Here is a 15,988-nt window from a genome sequence, read left to right on the forward strand (position 1 = left end):
AGAAATCGATTCGGGCCTTCTAGAAAATAGTGAGATTCGAGTTTCTGATGTTCAGTCCCTAAGAGTAAAGGGGCAGATTATCGACACTTAATTGCTGAGGGTCAATCTCCATCCCAATTTGTTTCAAATGACCCTTGTCCTAATGCTCAATTGGATCTCCGCTAACAGCAGTGTCGGGGCAACCCATGAGATGTGAAATGAAAGCTGTTAGCCCCACGGTTGCCTACGCGGCAACAATACTGGAGTACCAGACAACCGAGGTACTCGAGCTCACTGGGCAACGCAAACAAAAGACCTGAAGACGAGAGGATGACCATGGAGTTGTTCATGTGACAAATTGTGACGAACGCCCGGGAGTATCTTCTGGATTTCTGCCCCCCAAAAAAATGGACTTTCTATGTCAAGCTGGCCATCTCCGAGTCTCGGACAAGAGAGAATTGGGGCCGTCGGTCCAGTGAGAAGAGTGACCGGTGTCGATGATCGACTTACATTAAAAGTTTTCACACCGCCTCTCAGCATGAGCAACGCGGTAGGGCAAAAGATGACGAGGATGCAATGTTAGTGGAATTTCAGTATTTCCGCAATGAAAATTTTCATAAGGAAAGGCTATTACAACTTTCTGCATCTCCCAAGTATACAGTAATTGACCAAAAAAAAAAAAAATATATATATATATATATATATATATATATATATATACAGTAAGGCTATTACGACTTTCTTGCTACTCTAGTCTCTCACAAAGGGGTGCATTGGCATTCAGGAATCACAGAATAAGTTTCACACTGCCGTCTTAACTCATGAGAGAGACATTTGCCACCTTCGCAGGATGGATCCTTTGCCATTGCTCCTGCATCCTTAGCGCAAGAGAATGTGGTGGAAAGGGAATTACCGGAGGAATGAATGCGAAATGAGGAACCGAAGGAATACTAACGAAATGAGGCGTGGAAATGTATGAGCTAGTGTGCAGAAATTCTGTGGCGATCCAAAATCATTTGACTCTAATGTCGAATATGCACTCCAAAAGGAAAAATGACTAATACGATCCATTCCATTTAGGATGCTCACTCCGTTGTTAAATATTTTCTACCTAGCGAGAGAAAAGAGTCCAGGCTGCAATCGCAATTCGCATCCCGGCCCTGATTCAGCATATGCTAAACATCTACTCGAGATCAATTAACACAGGCAATATAAAAGCATGGGTAGCATGTCCAAAAGTTGCGAACAAGGGCCGTGCACACTGCATTTTATACATGGTGAAAGGTTTCATGTCCACTGGACAATTAAGAAATGAAATTTAACCTCAGTGTTGATCCAGCTGGCTTCTCAAGGAAACATAGTGTAGGTGCTCGTCATCTTTGTGATCAAGAAAAGTTGAATCACCAGATCCTTCAAACATCTCCACATATATTCAGTGCATCGATGCCTAACTACAGATGGGTCATCTCACTAGCTCAACATCTACTCACGCTCTATCTGAATAGTGACATGGCTGATGTTATATTCTCTTCTGATGAAGTCAACAACCTTGTTCAGCACCATGTCCGCATTGGCTTCACGCTTTATTTTAACATGGCAAGCCAGCAAGACTTTCCCGACTGTTATTGCCCAGATGTGCAACTCATGCACTGCAGTCACATCATCCATCTCGCACAGACCCTGTGCCAGCCTCGTGGCATCAATCTCCCTCGGTGTGCTCTCCATGAGAACCTCCAAAATATTCCGAAGCATTCTTATTGTAGTGCCCAGCACAATCACTGAGAATATAAGGGTACATATCAAATCAATGATCTTCCACTCGGTCTTATACCATATGATCGCTCCACCAATCATCACACCAACACTCTGAATCGAATCTCCTAGCACATGAAGATAAGCACCCTGTACATTAATATTCCATTGCTTCTTCTGTTTTGGCCCACTCTCTTTCTCGTTATTGATATCACAGCAAGCCTTGACCAATGGCTCTGTAAGATCAGTTTCATGGCCATGATGATGATCATGCTCATGATGATGTTCCAGAAATTCTTTATCATGATGGTGGTGATGTGCATCAGCTGTGACTTGGGGTTTTGGTTATGTCCAGCATGATCCTCGTCATTATGGTCATGGCTTCCATGGTCATGACCATCTCCACTATGCCAGTGATCGTGATCATGGCCTTGACCATGACCGTGACCATGTTCGTAACCGTGGCCATGGACCGTGTCCGTGACCGTGACCGTGACCGTGACCGTGACCGTGACCCAGCAAGAGTGCCATGGCAATATTAACCAATAAACCAAAGGCAGAAACAGGAAACATTAGAAAACCCCGAACTTCACCTGTATCATGGATCAGCCTTTCGATGGCTTCATATACGAGAATCCCAGCAAGAAGCCATATCATTTGAATAGACACAAGAGCACCAAGAATCTCAATCCTGAAGAAACCATAGGATTGACGAGGTGTTGCCTCCCATCCTGAAGCCCACAGAGAGAATAAGGATATAGCAAATGCAGCAACGTCTGACAATAGATGAGCTGCATCTGTTAGAATTGCTAGACTGTTCGCTTTGATGCCTCCAACAACCTCTACAGCCATGAATACTATGCAGAGGACAACTGCCACCAAAAGTTTCCTCATAGATGCTGACCGCTCCTTTTCATCGTGAGAACTGGCACTAGAATCTTTAAATCCACAGGGTGCCTCACCACAAATTTTTATCCTGCCTGCGCCTGTTTCTGCTGGCACTTCCCCCACAAACTTCAATTATATGTCCACTTTCACCCCTCCGAGCTTCCATCTGAAAACAATCCCAGAATAACATGTCAAAGGATTTAATGCAAATGCCAAGTATTTCATTTAACATATATACCCACTTTACATTAAAACAAGAGTAATCTAGAAGAATCTCTCTAGATAAAAAATGCACACACATGAAGAACAGATTAGCGTAAGGAAATGTGATGTCAAACGGTTGAATATTAAAATATGCAGCTTGCAGAGTCATTTGATTGTGACGTGCCAAATTATAAGCCCCATGCCACATAGAATCAAAGGATAAACTTACACTTCAAAGGCTGGATCACTCTATGCTAAAAGCAGAGAATAAAAGAAAGAAAAAGGAAAAAAGTAGCTTACCCTAAAATTCCAGTCTGATACCAAAAAGACAAGTATCTCATGGAAACTTATCGTTTGAATTTTCTCTATTTCATATTCCAGTATTTCAATCTGTGAATAGCGCTGAGTCTAATCTTTAAAAGTATCACAATTTAATACCTCAGTAATCTTTTTTTGATAGATGCAAGATTCCCAAAAGACAGATTCCAAAGTACACCTTCATATTCATCAAAAAAAGAAGCCTCAAATGCCTCTCAATGAACATTTAGAATTCTAGTTACTTCAAAGTTCAAACCAAAGCCATCAAACATACCATCATGACCATAAACTAATGCACTTTAAATGAGTATCTAAATCTATGAATAGAATTTTCAACACATATATGTCAATGGCCCAAACATCGCCTCTATCTGAATTACTCACCTTTTGACTGATATACAAACCCAACTGGAAAGCATATTAATTTCCAGATAACTGGGACAATTCTGCATGTGGTCTCTAAAGCATATATCATAATGCAGCAAGATCCTCATCTAGTTGTCCACTCTTTGGAAGCATGACATGTAAATTCCTAATTGATGCTAGTGATGCAACTACTGTTGGCCAAACCACAGCCTGCAACTATTAATGTAATGATGAAACTAGCTTGAGGAACAGTATTCACTATGCCGAATTATTATTATCTTTCTTTTTGCTAACCTATAAGTTCCTTGATTACATGATGCAAAAATTAGTAGCAGTCCATAAAATTAACTGGCGAGTGCGCAACTGAATGAAAAGTAAACAGGAATTTTATTCAAACCAAAAATTGTTAAGCTTGGAATCTTACCAATGTCTTGGCACACATATGGATTGTGTGACTAATTAATACCATAAAATTCTGAAAACTTACAGCTATACCAAAATGTCATAAATAAGTGCAATACTGGGATTCCCACTCCAGACACTTTTCTCCCCATCCCTCTCAAGTATATACGATGCCGCATCCTTTTCACATCTATATCAGAGGAGACTCTAAAATCTAGACAACGATAATCGAACTCTATATACTAATCCCATACATGACAATTAAACACTATCCAAGATTCTCCACCGTCCATGTTTCAGACTAATCAGACTTCAGATTGGGACATTTGGAACTAAATAAGATTGTAACTCACATCCTTATAAATAGTTTGAAAGCCAGAAATATCTGAGACTTGCAAAGATTCAGTAACAATGAGTTTTGAGCAGATGTAATTAGTTTGACTCAAGCCATAACTGATAGAGCATGGTGCAAAATCTACTATCCCATGGGCCATGCCCGTGACTGGGTCACTTTCAGAAGTTTTGTCCACTTTTCACTATATTTTAATCCTCCTGGCTCTTTTCAATCATCATCCATTTATACTGCCATTATGCTAAGCATCAAAGCAGAAGTTCATCAAATGTTATGCATTAAAGTAGAATAAAAAACTCAGAACAGCTAAACTCTGAACAGCTAGGACACTTTGCCCAAAATACATTGAATCCAGCATAGTCAACTCCATGGGTCACCCTAATAGATATCAAAAAAAGCACAAGCGACACAGAAAATAACTGGCGTTATCAACCATCCAAGCAACAATCGCCCCTGAAATTCAACGTGCCATCACAAATTTTGGATCCACTCTGTTTCAAGTAGAAGAAAACACCACTCAAGCATGTAAACCAAGCAAAGATATCACAATCATAGAAACTTATCCACTCCAGCAAATCGAATGCACTCCTCAATGACTTCCACCGCATATACAAACACTGAAACCTAAAATTATGCAAGGAAAACCCAAAAAACCAGGCATGTGGAGCAAATTGACAGTAAAAAAAAATAAAACAACAACAACACAGAGCAAAGAACTTTCACAAGGTCCAACGAATAAAAACAACCGCAGAAACAAACCTCGAACATACGAATTCTCAATTGCTGAATCTCTATCAAGCGTGCGCGTAAACACAACAAACAAAAACATCAACAACAACAAAAAAAAGAAACCCATGTCCGCAACGAGGAAAATACAACACCCTTCGCAAAACTCGACGCAAGCAAGTCTTCCAGAGACAGATACAGATAATCACGCGACGCATCAGCCATGCAAAGCCCAGAAACTCGCACTGAACCCACTACAACGAAAACCCATCTCGCAAAACACCCACAGACACGCCCTGCACACCCCCGAAAAGTCCAAAGCCGCCTCCTCCTCCTCCCGCTACAGATCGACATAATCTCTCAGACCGCATTCGCAAAACAACCCATCGATCGAATTCCCACAAACAAAAGAAGAACCCGACGAGAATCAAACGACGACTAGAACACGCAGAGAGGACTTCACGAGAAGCCATCGAAGGAAGCGATCGACTTTACCCTGGCGATGTCAGGCGAGCGAGCGAGCAACTGCCGTCTCCTCAAATTCCCACGGCGGTTCGACTCCTTTATATACATGCGGACAAAAACCATCCCACTGCCCATGTGTCCCATTTTTTTTTTTTTTTTTTTTTTTTTTGTCTTTGTATGTCTAATGATTCACTATTTATTTCTGCTGAGACAAAAGGTGTGGCCCCAAAAACCAAATCAATTAATGAGGATGCGAAAAAAAAAAAAAATTTTAATGATTCAATCAATTCAGGGTTGGAATAAGTCTAAGAGAAAATTATACAAATAGTAACTTTCCTGTGACAAAAATATGGCATGTGTGCAATTTAGTCCTTACACTAGATAATCTAGGGACTAGATTGAAATCAAGGAAATAATAATTCAGGTATTAAATTGAGTATTAATTAAAATTTTATGGATTTCATTTAAAAATTAAAATTTTATGAATTATATTAGATATTAGATAAAATTCATTAGTATATGTGTAATTATCCAAAGTCTGACGATGGAGATTTTGTTTGGCGGTCATTGAATGGCCACGAAAATGCCTTAAGATAGTACCTTCTTTTATTAGTTTTGCAGCGTCAGACCTCGTTGTCCGCTTTTGTTTTGGTTTTTTTCTTCTTGGGCGGATACCGATTGGATATTCTCAATCCACCAGCATACATTGCTTTTCCTTTTTAGAAAAAGGATTTTGTATTTTTGGTATAAAAAAATTAGGGAGAAAAAAAAAAGGATTAGGTGCAATGTTTGCGTATCATGCAAAACTGGGGACCAAAAGATTCCAGAAAATAAAATAAATATTACATTTGTCGATGGTGCAATTAAGGGGGCGGATGAGTCATCTTGAGAGGGTGGATGAGTCATATACTTATCTTTAAATTGTAATGCTTAATGGGAAAAAAGAGTTATTTCCTATTAAGTGAATGTGATCCGTTGCATGTTTTGGTAATAATCTATGTTCTTAGAATTTTAGTAAGGGTTAATACCACGAAATCGTACACTTGTCACAAATATATCTCAAAGGTAAAGGCTTGTGAAAAATATTATGCCTTAATATTTTCGTAGGGAGGATTATAGTGGAGACAATTTCATTTTAGGAGTGGGTATCGATTCCCACGCCCTACAATGGGGTAAGGTAAAAGTCTGAGAGTGAGGGTTAAAGTAGGATTAGAGTAGGACCAATCAAAGAAAAAAAGAAAAGTAGAGGGCTGGAGGGAGGAAAGCCCAATAATGGATAAGCAAGAAACGAGTGAGTCCTTCATGTACACATGTCACATGATGAATTCATGAATGGACTAATAAAAAAAGACTTGGCACTTTCTCCGGTGGATTCCTTGCCGACCTGAAGATATTTAAATCTTTGATCTCTCTCGTCAAACGTCGAGTCAATTTTTATGTTGTCGGTAAGCATCGAAAGGGCAGACAGAGTTTCCATTTTTCGCTCTTTTCTCTTTCCACATTTCCATCGTTATATAAATGAAACATCTGTCCGTCACCCATCATCTCGGCATCCCCCACGCGGTCCACATGTAAGCACGATGGCAATCAAAGTGTTCGTTGGCATGATTAATAGAGCTAAACAGCTGTGGAGCATATTCTATGCTGACGTCGGCGGCTCAAATCAACACGATGACGTCATACTCTGCTTTAGGTCGACGATTTGGTGAGAATGAGAAAAGTACGAATTTGTTTCTCTTGCATCCTTTTCAAATCAACAAGGCGCAATTGCCTCGAGACTAATTCCAGTTTGGCTAAGGTAAGGCTGGTGACGGATTCCCTTACGTAATCGTTCTCTTTCTAGATGGAAACGTGTACATGAGAAATTAGATAAGCTCAAGTTATAGATGTCTGCAACCATGCCACTTTTACATTAAATATCAGCTCGGCACCGAAAACGGGGATAAAAGGAAAAAGAATAAGAAATCAGTCAGAATTTATATACTGACCACACGGGAAGAGAGGTATTTATATTCTTTTTAGTTTTTCGATCATATATTTCTTTATAAATACAAAATTTGTTGTGCGTCCACCAAGCAACATTTGCAGTGCTGCGGTACGTGGCTCCAGCTGCTGCAAAGCTCTTGCTCACCGACCTCGCGTCCGGCATCGACCGCGTGCCCGACAATTACATCCGGTCCGAGGCTGACCGGCCAAACCTCACTGAGGTCGAGGCCTCAGATGCCTCCTACATCCCTCTCGTAGATCTCCAAGGCCTCTCTGGTCCCAACCGTGATGATATCATAAGACAGATTGGTCGAGCATGTCAACAAGATGGTTTCTTTCAGGTGCGATATTTGTATATTACTCTGTGCGTCGGCTTAAATATGCTAAGTAAGCGAAAGGGTGTCACTTAAGACTATCTGATCATCCCATGATGAGTTTTTGCTCTGTCTCATGTGATTCTTCTCAACATTTTCTTTGGCAGATCAAGAACCACGGGATACCGGAAGAGAAGGTGCAGGCCATCATGAACATAGCCAGGGAATTTTTCCACTTGCCGGAGAGCGAGAGGCTGAAGAATTACTCCGATGACCCCACGAAATCGACCAGGCTTTCGACTAGCTTTAATCTCAAGACAGAGAAGGTGTCTAACTGGAGGGACTTCTTGAGACTCCATTGCTACCCCTTGAAGAGTACATGCACGAGTGGCCGACCAATCCTCCATCATTCAGGTAAAAAACAAAGCTTATTCTCATCATGTGATTTGTTTATTTTGACTCAAATGTTCGGAATTTAGTGATGTCTTCTTTTAATATATCTTCTCGATTGGGATGGCTTAGTGGTTAGAGAATGAGCTTATGCGCCTTTATAAGATGCCCAATGAGTTTGATTATTCCTATTATCACACGTGAGCAATTTCTATTAGGATCGGATCTTATTTGATCCAAAAGGTTTCTATTTCATAGGCCGAAGATAATTACCATATGAGATGGGGCTTCCTTCTAAATAGAAAAAAGGGAAATATGTAGACGCACCTGATCTTTGTAATATTCAACCGTTGGAAGATTCGTGTTGATCATGAGGATTTCACAAGCTTTCTCCTGTGAAGTCTGGAAAGTTAAAAGCTTGCTCGCTGTAGTTTCTAAAGTCTGATATTTGCCAAACAAAAAGAGAGCAATATCAAGAATCTCTCAACAGAAAAAATGTAAGACCGAAGAAAATAAGGGGTAGAGCACACCCTTCACCAACAGACACTACTGATTCAAACGAGGCGTGGGCCAATCAGAATTAAGAAAAAGAGAGTGGTACTTTCGACTGATTTTTTATGACTACCATGTCGTGGAAGTACGAAACAGCCTCCCTAAAAGTTCCCGATCCGAACTTCAAGTGTCTTGACCGATATCATCAGTGGGCACGCCTTAACTGCATTGCTGGTTCAATCTTTTTGATACGCAGGAAGGAGGTGGGTGAGTATTGCACAAGAGTGAGAGAACTGGTGTTCAAACTGTTGGAAGCCATATCAGAAAGCTTGGGGCTTGAAAGGGAATACATAAGCCAGAACTTGGGCGAGCATGGTCAGCACATGGCTATGAACTACTATCCACCATGCCCACAGCCCGAGCTCACTTACGGGTTGCCCAGCCACACCGACCCAAATTTGATCACCATCCTTCTTCAGGACGACGTGCCTGGTTTACAAGTCCTTAGAAATGGAAAATGGGTTGCTGTCAATCCCATCCCCAACACCTTCATTGTCAACATAGGAGATCAAATGCAGGTACTTTGGCTACATTCTTTTAAACCATGTCCAAGTATGAGATTCTAAGCTAATGAGGAAGAGAATTTGGTACGACAATTTATTAAAAGTGAAAGTAGCGACTCTTTTAGCTAAGTACAAGAAACAAAATCGGCATAATTATTCTGGCCAATGAAGATTGATTCCATCTTTTTGCACAAGTTCATCAGTTGTTTTCCTAACAAGTCCAAGAACTGGACATGATTGTTGCTTGAATCAGGTCATTAGCAATGACAAGTACAAGAGCGTCCTTCACAGAGCAGTGGTTAACCGTAACACAGAGAGAATCTCCATCCCAACGTTTTGTTGCCCATCCCCAGAAGGCCTAATTCAACCTGCTCAGGGCTTGATTGACCACGAACATCCACCAGTTTACAGGAGCTTCACTTGGGAAGAATTTTACCAGAAGTTTTATCACCGAGGACTCAGGACTGAATGTTGTTTGGACATGTTCAAGATACCCTCGGCTTAGGATTTATTTAAAACTTCTGTGACAATATATCAGGTCTACATTAAGCATTACTATGTGTCAATCTGTTTGACGTTGGGGACATGATATTATCAGGAATAAAGAGTACCAGATAACAGATCCTTTTTCTAGAGTGGCCGAAAAAAAGAGCTGTATCTGTAAGTCCATAGTTAAAAAAGGGGAAACGAAGGGAGGAAGAATAAGGGTAGGTAAGGATGAATTCAAGATAAATGTTAGTTGATGAATGGTCACTTATATTCCTCGTCATCACGAGAGCAATTTACTTTGTGATCGAAATTCTAAATGGCTCATACTACATTACCTAGCCGGGGCACAACTTGTATGGAGATATGTCCTGACGGCTTGCATGTTGGTGGGCACGGCGGTGTGGATCTAACATTTCGTAATCAGTGTGGGACTCTTTTGATAATGCCCAAAAGGAGGCACCAGCGAATTGGTCGCTCCTCCCAACCCTTTCAATTATCAAGAAAAGAAAAGTGTCCTTTGAATTTTTCTTTTTTTGTTTTTCGCTTGTCATTTATACATAGACTTATAAGCATTTTGTTTGTGCTTACTAAAAAGTTAGTACAAATTAGAAATATGTTGAATTTTTTTTATAATCCAAGAGCACGGGTGCAAAGGACCATGTACGTCTCTTAAAGCGTATGAACTGAATAAGTCCAACCCTTTGACATGTATATGCAGCCTTGACCAGGAGTAGTCTGTACATATTTGGCGCATCCGAACGATTGTTCTTGAGCTGCACGTGGATGCTGATCTCGCTTGGAATGGTCTTGACCACATCCTCTTCTACTGTCAGAAAGCAAGAGACGTGGGTTCCTAGCGCTTCAGTCTACGCCTGAGCTGAAGTGCCGCCAGCATCACGAGATTGGAACTCTTCCTCGGGCCACTGTTATCTCTTGGCCTACCCCCATGTGTTGGCACAGTGTATGGCCAATCCCTCATGATGAGAAAAGATTCCGCGAACGGCACCCGTTCCATTCGCACTTGTATCTGCAACTCGATCCAAGGATGATCAAGAAGTCATCCATAGGCACATCCTCAAAGGGAGCGTCCTGTTGGAAGTAGTAAAATTGATTTAGATTAAAGAAAATTTTACTTGGACATGTCCTTGTACGTGGCATAGACGGTTTGAGTGCAGGAATTGGACTGTGTTGGAGTTCCCACTCTCAACCGACTTCAACTCTAATGAAAAAGAAGAAAACAGCGTGCATGAAGATAAGTGGTGGACCCGACATTTAAGACCTGAGTTGCTTTTTTTTTTCTTTCGACAAAATGAAGTCGGTTAGCATGCTGAAGTTGGACTTGGCCTTTGATAAAATTTCGGCAACTCCCATTCACACTGAACACGGCAAACAAGAGGAAAAGTTCAACTTTACTTCTTGTTTTGTAGTCAAAGGCGGTGAAGTCCAGGTGGTGGAGATGTTTATAAATATATGACGTTAGTTTTTTTTTTTAGAGAGAGTGGGAGAGGTTAAGAAGCATATATATATAGAGAGAGAGTTAAAGCCTAACAAAGCTTGTATTGTTAAGTTTGTAAAGGTGCATTTGGTTCAGCTTTGCAAAGGGATTTTGAGTGTAATGCAAATGTTAAAAGTCAAAGCTATTTGAAGAAATGCAAATTATATTTGGTAAAAACTCTTTATAAATGGACTTTGAGTTCAAGTTATGTTTGGTAAAAAAAAACTTTTGTAATGAGTTTTGGGTATATATTTTTATTAAAAAAGATCTAAACCCTTCACCGGTCCAACGAAAGGTTACGGCCACCGACGAGTCAAATCTGGCAAAGACAACTATTGGTTGAGGTCGCCCAAAGTAGTGGACCTAGGTGCCGACCTTCGGCACCTGGGTCTTGCAACCTTAGTTGAGGGTTGTCGAAGGTCGCACAGGTCATGTAACCTCTGATGACCCTTGCTTGAGGTCATGCGACCTCCAACAATGGTCGCTTGGGGTTGCGCAACCCTTGTGAGACCTAGGCAAGGGCTCATCCAACCCCAAGCAGCCGCCACCTAGGTCGTGTGCTGTGTGGGTTGAGTGACCCTCCCTGGAGCTCGCCCGAGGTCTAGTTCACCAGCAACTGTAGCCCTTCATCGGATCGGCGAAGGGTTTAGGTCATTTTTTTAATAAAAAAAAATATAACAAGGGACAAAATTGAAAATTTAAATAATTTGTGATAATAGGTTTGGATAAAAAAAAAACTAGTTTGAGCATTTGGTGAAATTCTAAAAGGCCAATGCTAGTCTCAACTAGCATTAGGCTTTCAACTTTTCCAATGCCAGCTTTCAACCGAAAGCTCCTCCGGAAAAATTACCAAACACCCCAATAGTTCTCCAAGAGGCTTTAGAGGTCAAAAGTCCTTTGAGAAAGTTTTACCGAACACACTCTAAGAGTGTGGCGTGTACTCCATATTAGGCCTTCGCAAGGCATTTTGAATACTATATTCTCTCTTGTGTGTTTACATTCTCTCCTCACCAAAGCCTTGAAAGCTCCTTTATCTTTTGGGTTCCAACACCAACGCTCCAATCTTTACAGAGCTTTGATTGCTTTGGTATCGATATTTGACGCATCTATCCTTGTTCTTGATTAGCTCATTTGGCACGTTTTGATATTCATTTTCAAACGCATACCAATGTAGGCATGTATTTTTATATATATCGCAATAAGAAGTTGTTCGCGCTTCTCATTGAGGTCAATTATGAAATATAGATAGACAAAACAAATGAAAAAGCCTATATTGAATAGATTTTTTATTCATAATTTGAAAATGAATCGTCACATATATATTGTCATTCAACTGCAAGGTATAAAACACAATGGATCTCTTCAACTCATTAATATAACATATGAGCTCGCTATTAATTGGGGTCGCGAATGTTGTATGGCCATAAGTAATGACCATCAATGCTAGAATTCACTTTTCAGCTCATTGAGGTCAATTATGAAATATAGATAGACAAAACAAATGAAAAAGCCTATATTGAATAGATTTATTATTCATAATTTGAAAATGAATCGTCACATATATATTGTCATTCAACTGCAAGGTATAAACACAATAGATCTCTTCAGCTCATTAATATAACATATGAGCTCGCTATTAATTGGGGTCGCGAATGTTGCATGGCCATAAGTAATGACCATCAATGCTAGAATTCACTTTACAGCGTCCTCATACGGATGTAAGAGCGAGTCTTCAACTTACTAATTCTCAATGCCCCTTCCTCTAGGGTTTGTATGACACCATTCATCTTTCAAGTGGTACGAGTATGAGCAGGAGTGGTTTCTGCGGAATCGAATGAAGGATGGAATGGATGCTGGAATGAATGAAGCCTACCCAGGTAGGGTAGCGCAGCCTCATTCCTGCCCTTCATTCAATAGGTCGCTTAGCTCTACTTCTCAGTCAAACCCCTTTGTTCATGGTTAAAGTGAAGGGCGAGGTTCAAACGAGGAAAGGCTTACGGTGGATACCTAGGCACCCAGAGACGAGGAAGATTTTTTATTGTGACACTTTTTTTACCTAACACTCTTACATTTGCATCTGTATTATAACATATTTCCGATGTGACACTTCTTTCACCTAACACCTTTACACACGCACCATAACAAATTTCTCTCTCATGTTCAAACCACCTATGTGTGACCCGCTCTCTTAATTGGAACATTCTTCTACACCAACATTATATCGTTTAAAATTGGCGAGTTCTAGTCACTTTTGTTGCTTACTTTGTTTTTTGTTTTCTATATCACAAAAGGTCGAGTCGTTTTTTGAGTTTTATATGCATTATTCTCTCAAGGGAAAGATATAGATGCTTTGATACAATGTTTGGAGTATGTAATATCTCCTAATCCGTTTCATGTATTAACTAAAAGCTTGAGTAATTCATAATGTTGACTTATCTATACAGATAAAGCGAAATTATAAAAAAATATACAACAATTGATATAATCAAGAACGATTTCATAACTTTTCCTTATAGACAAATGAATAAGATGATTAAAAAAATACAAATCCCTAATTACCTTTAGCCAAGAGAAGAACAAACAAAAAATAAGTACAAATCATTTTATTAAAATATAAAAAAAAAAATTCCAGCTTAAGAAAAGGAAAAGAGGAAACCCATATTGGCTCACGTAGTCATCCGCCAATCTTCATGGAGGCACATGATTGTTTACAACCCAAAGGGAAAGTGATTTGGGAGGATACCTAGTGTATTTCGGATGGCTCAAAAAAAATCTCAAATTATGGTCACATTTACTTTAAATAATTTTTTGTTTCACAAAAAAATATGAATTTTATCAAATTTTCACAACTTAAGGGAGCTCTTAGGGAAAATTAATAGATTCTAGTAAATTTTTCAATCAAAGATTTTGATGATTTGCATTTTTCTATGACACCAAAATTAATTTGGGGTACATGTAACACTAGTATATCTGTTTGGAATTTTCTATGACATAAAAATAAATTTACGATAAATGTGGCTCAGATGTCAATTAGAGATTTTTTGTAGTATTAGCCTTTAATACCACATGGTACTGTGCTGATCATGATAACTTTTAGAGTGTGAAAAGTTTCTCATATCACCTTAAGAGGTCCGTATACTTTTTATATATGTATTATCTCTTTCCGGTTTAAGTTTTTTTGTTGTTTAAACTCTATAACAAAGAGACCTGGACACAAGTTATTCAAAAGGGGAAAAAACAAGTAATATTTTTGTGTTGCACTTGTAATAAAACCGGTTTAACACTGGATAAGAATTTTGTAAGTCTGAAAGGTATCGGGCCAGCCCAAGATGATTTTGAACATGCCTCCTTTTTTGTGACCTCAGTTCCAAAGCCTACACAACGTGGGAAACGAAATTTAGTCCTTTCTATGACCGAAGGTTACGGATCAAACATGTAAATTTAGTCATTAAAAAAGTTGTTTTTGTTCTCGAGATTTCAATCCGGTGATGGGAGGAACCGTTCGAACATTTGATCACTTATCTCGATCAAGCCTCACTCGGCAGATATCGAAATTACACAGCTCTGCAATTTGCTTTAGAGTTTGACACACTCGCACCGGAAAAGATAAAGGTGGGAACTTGAAGGTTATCGTACTCGGCTTTCGATTGCCTTGTTTTATGAATTCTCAGTGTCGGCATCTTTCTCTGGCACTTTAACCATCGATTCCCCACCCACGTGCATAGTTGCGTCCTGCTCGGTACTTACTGCCAAGTTTAGTGCGGTTGGCCTTTCTGGTCCAAAGTACTGAACCTGTCCATGCTTGCCAATGCTGGGTTTGGAGTCCAGTGGACATTGCTGACTGAATGTAGTTACACCAAACACTCTGCTTCCAACGAAGTTTGCATTCTGTTTCAGGGGCACTCACTTCATCCCAAAGGTAGTAGGAAGAATATAAACACTGGTAGAATGAATTAAAAGTGGGTGGACCTAACATATGGAGGAAGAATGATTAAAACTCAAAAGAGGGCAAAATCCATGGTCTGATGATGTATACTTTGTTTAAAGAACTGACCATCAAAGAATCTTTAACTCGGGCAAGAAGGCAGATAGAACATGTGACATGTGAAGTGACTCAAAAGTTCCATCTTAGAAAGCTCACAGTTTGCCGGTGGTGAGAACAGGATAGATCGTTGCTTGTTTTTCTGTTTGAATTATTAAGTTGATCAGTGGGTGTGGGTTTCTGTTGGTTTTAGTGGCAGCTTCATGTGCGATGAATTAGTACTTTAATGTGGGTGACATTCTCCTAGTGCTTGTATATGCTGCTGCTACCGATTTTGCTTTTCTAGTTATGTCTCGATTTTGTTTTCTTCTCATGATTTACTTATTTTTGCTTTCATTTATTTGTGCAGACTGTTCTGGGAAAGTGCTTCGAAAAATGCATTACTAAGCCAGGATCAAGTTTGAGTGGAAGTGAAAGTAGTTGCATTTCTAGGCGCATGGAACACCACATTGAAGCCACTGGTATCTTTAGTGGAGCTATGCTTCGCGCCCCTCATTGATGTTTCACTTCAGATTTCGTTCTTGAAGAATGTTCAAGGCTGCGATATCACCAAGTCATATGGTGCAGAAATTGTCTGGCATTTGATATTCCATCTTAGTGGAACAGTTTCCCTTTAGATGACTTGGATTCTCCCTTTTTAATTATCACTAGCGAAGCACTGTCTGTACTTTCATCAGGTATTTGTGCAATCAAAAGTTTGAAGCTTAATCATTGTTGCTGGTTGATATTCATTGTCATTTGGTCTTCTTCGATGAAACCTCATCG

At 39.8% G+C, this 15,988-nt stretch overlaps 1 protein-coding gene and 2 pseudogenes across 1 annotated transcript in view; 1 reads left to right on the forward strand and 2 right to left on the reverse strand.

Annotated features, from left to right (window-relative positions):
• Positions 1-5,584, reverse strand: part of LOC104428858 (metal tolerance protein A2-like) — a 39,422-nt gene extending 33,838 nt beyond the window's left edge. The window contains 1 exon segment of the mRNA XM_039311430.1: positions 5,483-5,584. Within this exon segment, the coding sequence (XP_039167364.1) occupies positions 5,483-5,575 (93 nt within the window). The 5' untranslated portion in view covers positions 5,576-5,584.
• LOC120292896 lies at positions 1,153-5,463 on the reverse strand (annotated as a pseudogene).
• A 1,931-nt stretch (positions 5,585-7,515) lies between the features above and the next one.
• Positions 7,516-9,749, forward strand: LOC104431331 (annotated as a pseudogene).
• Positions 9,750-15,988: the final 6,239 nt, after the last annotated feature.

This window comes from Eucalyptus grandis, chromosome 4 (assembly GCF_016545825.1).
Source record: "Eucalyptus grandis isolate ANBG69807.140 chromosome 4, ASM1654582v1, whole genome shotgun sequence".
In the NCBI taxonomy this organism is placed as follows: Eukaryota; Viridiplantae; Streptophyta; class Magnoliopsida; order Myrtales; family Myrtaceae; genus Eucalyptus; species Eucalyptus grandis.